The sequence below is a fragment of the Acanthisitta chloris genome, unplaced genomic scaffold, assembly GCF_000695815.1.
Source record: "Acanthisitta chloris isolate BGI_N310 unplaced genomic scaffold, ASM69581v1 scaffold44138, whole genome shotgun sequence".
NCBI lineage: Eukaryota > Metazoa > Chordata > Aves > Passeriformes > Acanthisittidae > Acanthisitta > Acanthisitta chloris.
The window spans coordinates 1-7,136 of record NW_008689471.1 but is presented as its reverse complement, the minus strand read 5'-3'; the positions used below and the strand labels follow the sequence as shown (position 1 = coordinate 7,136).

Below are 7,136 nucleotides of genomic sequence, written 5' to 3'. Positions count from 1 at the left end.
AGCGGGCGAGCCCGGTGTCAGCGCAGCTTGGAGCGCTGCTGGTGTTTTGCGCTCCCCGAGCAGTGCCCTGCGCGCGGCCCTGGCCCGTCCTGGATCGGCTCAGCCCTGTTCCGACGTACTCCCTAACCCGTACGGCAGCCAGGGGCAGCGCAGCGACGGGGAACCAACCCGCGGTGCCTGAGCTGAACTTCAGGAAACCTCAGTGGGTGCTGTGACGCGCCATGAGTTACACCGGCTAATACGTTCCTCTCTTTATGTTGTTCTTTCCCCTTCTAGTTCTCCTTTAACATGTTTGACCACCCCATCCCCCGCGTGTTCCAGAACCGCTTCTCCACCCAGTACCGCTGCTTCTCCGTATCCATGCTTGCTGGACCTAATGACAGGTCAGATGTGGAGAAAGGAGGGAAGAGTATGTGCATGTTTTATTTTGACTAATAAACCTGTTGGAAGAGTGTTTGTGAATATTATCGAGTCGTACAGCTTTTGGCCAGGACTGCAGAGACGCTGAGGAGCATTGGAGACAGTGCTGGTTCAGGACTGGGGCCAGAGGAACACCCTGGGTGGGGCTTTGAGCAGGAAGGAGGATGGATCATCACTTACTGCCTTGCTCTGTAATTAAAACAACTTGCCAAGTGAGTCTGGGTTTATGAGCGTTAGAAGAAGATGATAATCTTTTTTGAAGTTTCTTGTTATAATCTTGGATCTGGTATAAACCATGAAAATTCATGACTAAGGACTTCCCCCTCCCCCCCCCCATCCTGTTGTACCTCACTTAGCTTGAACAAATAATAGTTTACCCAACTTTGTTTCCAGGCTGTCAGGCTAATACTGTGTTGTTTTGAGTTGGTATCAATTGAGAAGCACCTATAAACCCGAACAAATAAAATTAGCCTTAGGAAATACTTCCCTTAGTATTAAGTATTGTAAAACCTTGGGTTTTTTTCTGATTAAATTCTCCATGCTAGCAGGTGTATTTGTCACATCTGATTCTGCTGAAATCTCTGGCTAAAAGTGAATTTGAAAGAGATTTTAGAATTGCCTTTTCTTAGAAGAGATTTTAGGGAAAGGAGTGATAAAGTAGTTGTATGTTATGTAGTGTAGTAGAGATGTACTTTTCTTAATTGGACTTTCTTATTAATTTCTGCAGTAATTATGCCACCATCAGCTCTGGATCAACTCAGTAAGTGAACACTTTATTCTGTAATAACAATTTTAGAAGTATGAGCAAATGTGTAGGCAAATACTACAGTGTTTTAGTTATCTATTAAAGTCTGACTTAAGCAGAGAATATGAGACATAATAGGTAAAAATTATATTTTGAAGGTATTTTTTTCTGTCAGAATTAACGGGGCTTTTCTCTTTTCAAGTACAGACATCTGAGGTGTTGTGCTACCTGAGGTGTGAATCAATATTTCTTAACTATTAATAGTGTACTCTAGGATAATGGTGACAGTTAATCTTGTAAATTCTTAATCTCAACCTGCTTGTTCTGGACAATGTGACCTGGGGAAAAATTTATTCTAAAGACAAAGTAAGTGATAATTAACTTTGAAACAGGGAAAAAGATAACTGAATTAATAGTGTTAAGTGGTCTTTATTGGCTTTTTGACTAAGGGGATTTTTTTCCCCCTTTTAGCATTAACAGAATTTATTTGAGGAATTACTTTAGTCATGATTTAATTTTAAAATAGGCCAAACCTGTTGACTTTGTTAGGTACGAGCTAAGTGATAATAGCACTAGGACATAACAGGAATAGATTTTTTTTTTCTAATACCTTCTGCCTGGTCATGTCTGAGCTCGAGGAAATGCTGGAGAGGCATTTAAAGCAGTAAGTGTGATGCCAGTATAGTATTTGTGTATCTGCTTTGCCTCTTGGATTTGTAGTCTGAGCACTTGGAATAATGGTGTGAGGGGAGTTCTCTCCTGTAGTCTGACCCATTCTCCTGGTAATGTTCAGTCACTTAAAGCTTCAGAAATGTGTTAGTGGCTTTTCACAAACAAAATTTTTCCCTCCTGTCTCAACAGGCCGACTTAACATCACCTACCCTATGCTGTTCAAGCTGACCAATAAAAACTCTGACAGAATGACACACTGTGGAGTGCTCGAGTTTGTGGCTGATGAGGGCATATGTTACCTTCCACACTGGGTGAGTTGTCTCATGCTGAATGGTCAGAACCTGAAGAGTAGGATTAGTGAGTTGCCAGTTTAATATTAAAGAGGTAGACTGTTTCCTCAGAGTGCATCTCTGCTGGTCATGTTCCTTTAACAGCTCTCAGTCCCAGCTCAGGTTTCCCTCCATGAGAGTTTAACTAAGCAAGGCAGGCTGCTTTTTAAAATGCCTCTGGCTGTTCTTCCTTTAATTAAACCATGGTGAACAGGTGCATTTCAAGGAGGATTGTGGCCCCAGCAAAAATAGATGCACATGAGAAACGAGAGTTGAAAACATCAGACATTGATAGTGGTTTATATCTTTGTTTCCATTCTTGCAGATGATGCAGAACTTGCTGCTGGAAGAGGGAGGCCTGGTGCAAGTGGAGAGTGTTAATCTCCAAGTTGCTACCTACTCAAAATTTCAGCCACAGAGTCCGGATTTTCTTGACATCACCAATCCCAAAGCTGTGTATCCTTCCTCTATGATTATGGAGCAGGGAGGAAAAGTTTTCTTCCAAACAGAAGTGATCAAGCTAGCTTTTCAGGTGTGGCTCATACTCTTCCAGTAGTAGGTGACTACTACAGCCCCTTCTGAAAAGGGGTGGAGAGTTTATGTTCAGAGATGTGGCCAACTGCTGGCACAAAGTGTGGCCTGGAGTAGAGCGGCAGGAATCTTGGTTTAAAGTCCTATGGAGCTGGAGTGTTCCTTAGAAGAACTTGTACACCCTAGTGTTTACTAAAAGGTTATCTACAGTAGTGATAACTTTGAAACAATGTTTGAGAGTCCAAGGATCAGTGACCTATGATGTGGTAACTTTAAAGCTTTGATGTTACATTGAAAATGAATGTTTCATCTTAACATACTCCAAAGATTAGAAAATGCTTTGAGGAACTTTGCCTGTCTAACTACTGGGGATGTTATCGCCATCAATTACAATGAAAAGGTACAGTATACGGCTGAGGATTGCAGACTAAGTTAAGTTGTTGGATGTTGGTGTTAAAACAATCAGCCCAGAGCTGTGCAGTGTTGTTGAATAATCCCAAATGGTAGATTTCACAGTCAGTTTTCTACTGGAGGGAAAAAGGGATCAGTTAAGTCTTTTCCTGAGCTGCTATTTAAACTTTTTGTAACTCACAAGGGAATAAATGTTTGTGCTGTTGAAGTTTTTATAAGTCAAGGGACAAAATTTATCCTAAATTCGTAATTTGTTTTCAAAAATGCAGATGAAAGTACAATAAGAGTGCAGCAAGGTACAATAATAGGTTCTCTGGCTTCTAAGTTAAAGACCTTTGCCCTGAAGTTCTGTGGAGACCCTGCAGTATCCAGTCCTCAACCTAGAGAGCACTTACTTCAATTTTCTGGAAGCTGTCTGATAGAAAAGGTTTAGATTTGCTTTTCTTATACACAAGTTGATCTTTTTCGTGTGCAATCTTAACATTCCCACTACTGTTCCAGATCTATGAGCTTCGGGTAATGGAGACCAAACCGGATAAGGCTGTGTCCATCATAGAGTGTGACATGAATGTAAGTTAAAGCTGATGTGGGCAGTCTGCCCTAACTGTGTCTCCCAAGAGGAGAGGGCACTGGTGTAGTGACAACACTGTACACTGAGCACCTCTGATGCTGCGAGGAAGGTTTAATCAGATGGAGTAGGGAAGATGACTCAAATGAGAGTACTCCACGTGCCTCTGTAACCACATCTATGGTCTGGAGTGACACTTAGGTGACTGTAGTACCTAGAATTTAATGTTTAGCTTCAAAGTGTTTTACACTCTGAGTTTTATTTAATAGCTTTGTCTTGCCTCAAACTCCAGTGATACTGTGGTGCTGTTTTACCACTCTGTTTCAATTACATGCTAAGGCTCATTTCTGGGAGGCTTAGTCTTTTTTTAGTTCTGAGTTAAAGTGTATGACAAGCAAACCTCAGTAGTTTCCAGATCCAATGTAGTCATAATAGTTTGTAGAGTTTTGAGGAATAGTGGTGCAAAGCTTATGATTAAAATAAAAATATTAATCATGTTTATTTTCATGATTTTTGTGTAAATAGGTGGATTTTGATGCTCCTTTGGGGTACAAAGAGCCAGAAAGAAGTTCACAACATGAAGAGACCACAGTAGGTTAAGCTTCTGTTCTTCAAAAATGTATTCCTTAGAAGTCAGCATTGCTTGTGGGGGAACAGTGAGCACCAACACGAGGTATTTTCCTGAAGCAGGTTCTTCAGGTTAAATTTTACTTACCAGAAGCTTTTGCATGTGTTACTTAGGAGGTGGTGGTTTGCCAGCTGTTGATTTTGGAAAGGGGTTGTTCTGAAGTTTTGTTTGGTCAGAAGTATGTGGAGCTGTTCTCATGTGTTGTGCATGAACACAATGAACTCACTTGTTTTTCCCACACAGGATGTGGAAGCAGATCACAGTGGATATGTGAGCGACATAGGATTTCGTGTAAGTCCCCAGTTTCTGCTGTTTTCTGTATGTTGTAAAATGGTGAGGGGAAGTTCTTCCAAACAACTGGAAAATTCTGGTAGCTATTCTGAGAGATGTTTACCTTGTAACTGGCAAATACCTGTGAATGTTTTGTGGTGATGCTGCCAGGAGCAGCATGACTTGCTCTTTTAAAGGGCAATCTGTAAATGGGAGACCTCTGCACCCAGGATTCATCAGCTCCCACGTACCAAAAAGAAACATGCTGAATCAAACAATTAACTAAAAACTATTGTAAGATGTCACAGAATATAGTGTCCCTGTGTACAGAGCTTTCAGTTACCAGTTATGGCTAAGTTACAACTTGTTCTGTATACACAGGCGTTCTCTGGTTCTGGGAACAGATTGGATGGCAAGAAGAAAGGTGTGGAGCCTAGTCCCTCCCCAATCAAACCAGGAGACATCAGAAGGTATGTCTGTTTCATTCAGTTGTACGCAAGTGAAGGATCAGTGTTTGAGCAGAGTTTTAGATGTTTTTTTCCTGCTACTGCAGTATAAACAAACTAATTTTATCATAACTTTGCCTTTAGAAGATAGAAGTCTTATCTTTTAGAGTGACTGTGATGTCCCTGACTACTTAATATGCAGATCCTAAGTTAATGTTGCCAAAAAGCCCAACAAATAATGTTGTTGGTTATAGAACCAACTGGTTCTTTAGAAGACAACTGGGGATAGGCAGCAGGTCCAGACTGACCATGTGTGGGGTTGGGGTTGTGTTTTTTCTTTTTTTTTTTTTTTTTCTTAGAAGGAAGTTTAGAAAATGGAGACTTGGTGGAGGTGTGCAGGGATGTGGGTCCTGTGGTGTTCTGTCATTTCAAGCTGTCAGGATAAAATTTGAACCATGTCCATGGCCCTGAGGAAACCACAGGCTATGTGGAAACATGCCTGTAGCCAAGCTTCCACAGCAGCTCTAGTATTTGGCTATTTACTTCATGCAATGTATCTACCTTCAGAAAATAATGCAGTGGTTTAACTCTGGAATTATTTAGTAATGAAAGTGTACAGCCAGTGTTGATACAACACCAACACACACAAAATACAGGCACAGAACACAGTGTTCAGTTGGACAGTGAGTATAAAACTTTATAATCATTTTATGCTTCTTTTCCAGAGGAATTCCCAACTACGACTTCAAGATTGGTAGAATCACATTCATTAGAAACTCTCGTCCGCTAGTTAAGAAAGTCGAAGAGGTAAACAATGTTAGAAGCTTCCCTGTTTTTGCACAGAATTAGAACTGTTGTCCAAGTTCGTGGTCCCTCTCTCCGTACTTGAGTTTTTACAGTATCCTTCTGTTAAAACATGGTAGCAGCTAAAAACTGGTGAGACTTAGGTGAAAGCAACCTCTAGTGTCCTTGTTCCTGACGGAAAGAGATCAGCCTGGTGTCAGTTTAGTGAGGCAGTGCACACTTGTTTCAGCTGGCTGAAAGGTCACTGAAATGCTATTTTATTTTCAGGTAGAAAGTGGTTATTATGTAGATGAAGGATGTGAAATGTCGGCAGTCAGTGGCTGCTCTTGGAATGTTCTTGCTAACGATCGTTCAGCTTTCATCACACACAAGCAGTGAACAAAGAGGTAACAACCTTTTCCCTCTTTCATTTTTGCAGGATGAATCTGGGAGCCGGTTTATTGCCTTTTCAGGAGAAGGCCAGTCCCTGCGCAAAAAGGGAAGAAAGCCCTAGGTTGTGGTACCTTCAGCTAGTTTGGAGGAAAATAAAGTAACAATTGCAGCATATTGGATCTTAGTTATTGCAGTTGAGGAGAGATTTTGCAACACTTACTGGTTTTGGCATCATGTTTGAAACCAGAGCTGTCAGACTGGCTTAATTTCAGTTGAAAACTGAGTTCTGGGAATTCAGAAGGAGCTTTTTGTATGTGTTGTAAAGAAGGGAACGTAGATCTCTGGTAAACCTGAGAAGTAAAACTAACAAGCTCTACCTTACTAAAGGTCCAGTTCTTAGACTCCATCCTTCCCTCGTATCCCGAGTGATGATGGTCACATGTTGCTCTGTGCTTGGTATTTTCCTTCCTCCATATATATTTTGCCACAATTTCAGGTAAGCTTTTTGGTGTGGTGCAAATGAAGGCTGACACTTTGGTGTTTAGGACTTTTGTGCAGGGAGTCTCATTGAGCTTAGCTTCAGGTGTTGGGTTAGCAATCATTCTAAGCAAACCCCCTGTAATTGCTTTTTATATTTATAATTAATAACAAGCCTTTTAATAGTTCAGATACAATAACATACTGTAGCAATCGAACGGCAGGTGTAGGGAGAGGCGAGGCCCAGCAGCCCTGCCCGGTGCCGGTGGAACGGCGCTGTGGGAACCCCTGCCGGGGAGTCCTCCCGGGGGAATCGGGGGCAACCTGAAAAGCCAAGTAAAGGATCCTGGTAACCATCGTGCGTCCCTGTGTGGTGATTTGGTGACAGCGAGGGGGTGGTGCTGCCGACCGGCCCGGCCCTGCCGGGGAGGGTGGGTGGGTGTGTCTGTGTCTCCCCGCGGGG

At 42.0% G+C, this 7,136-nt stretch overlaps 1 protein-coding gene across 1 annotated transcript; it reads left to right on the top strand.

The window, feature by feature from the left end:
- Nucleotides 1-281: 281 nt before the first annotated feature.
- UFD1L (ubiquitin fusion degradation 1 like (yeast)) lies at nt 282-6,368 on the top strand. Its single transcript, XM_009081399.1, has 11 exons — nt 282-409; nt 1,148-1,180; nt 2,027-2,148; nt 2,492-2,622; nt 3,025-3,097; nt 3,610-3,678; nt 4,202-4,267; nt 4,548-4,595; nt 4,956-5,044; nt 5,746-5,827; nt 6,243-6,368. The coding sequence occupies exons 1-11, from the start codon at nt 289-291 to the stop codon at nt 6,315-6,317; spliced, it is 909 nt and encodes a 302-aa protein (XP_009079647.1). The 5' UTR covers nt 282-288; the 3' UTR covers nt 6,318-6,368.
- The last annotated feature ends 768 nt before the right edge of the window (nt 6,369-7,136 follow it).

What these genes read in the sequence shown, in the direction of transcription:
- UFD1L (XM_009081399.1), top strand. Translation starts at nt 289, where the DNA reads ATGTTTGACCACCCCATCCCCCGCGTGTTCCAGAACCGCTTCTCCACC. An exon ending in TGTGGAGAAAGGAGGGAAGA is followed by an intron (nt 410 to 1,147) that starts GTATGTGCATGT and finishes TAATTTCTGCAG; the next exon opens with TAATTATGCCACCATCAGCT. An exon ending in CCATCAATTACAATGAAAAG is followed by an intron (nt 3,098 to 3,609) that starts GTACAGTATACG and finishes CTACTGTTCCAG; the next exon opens with ATCTATGAGCTTCGGGTAAT.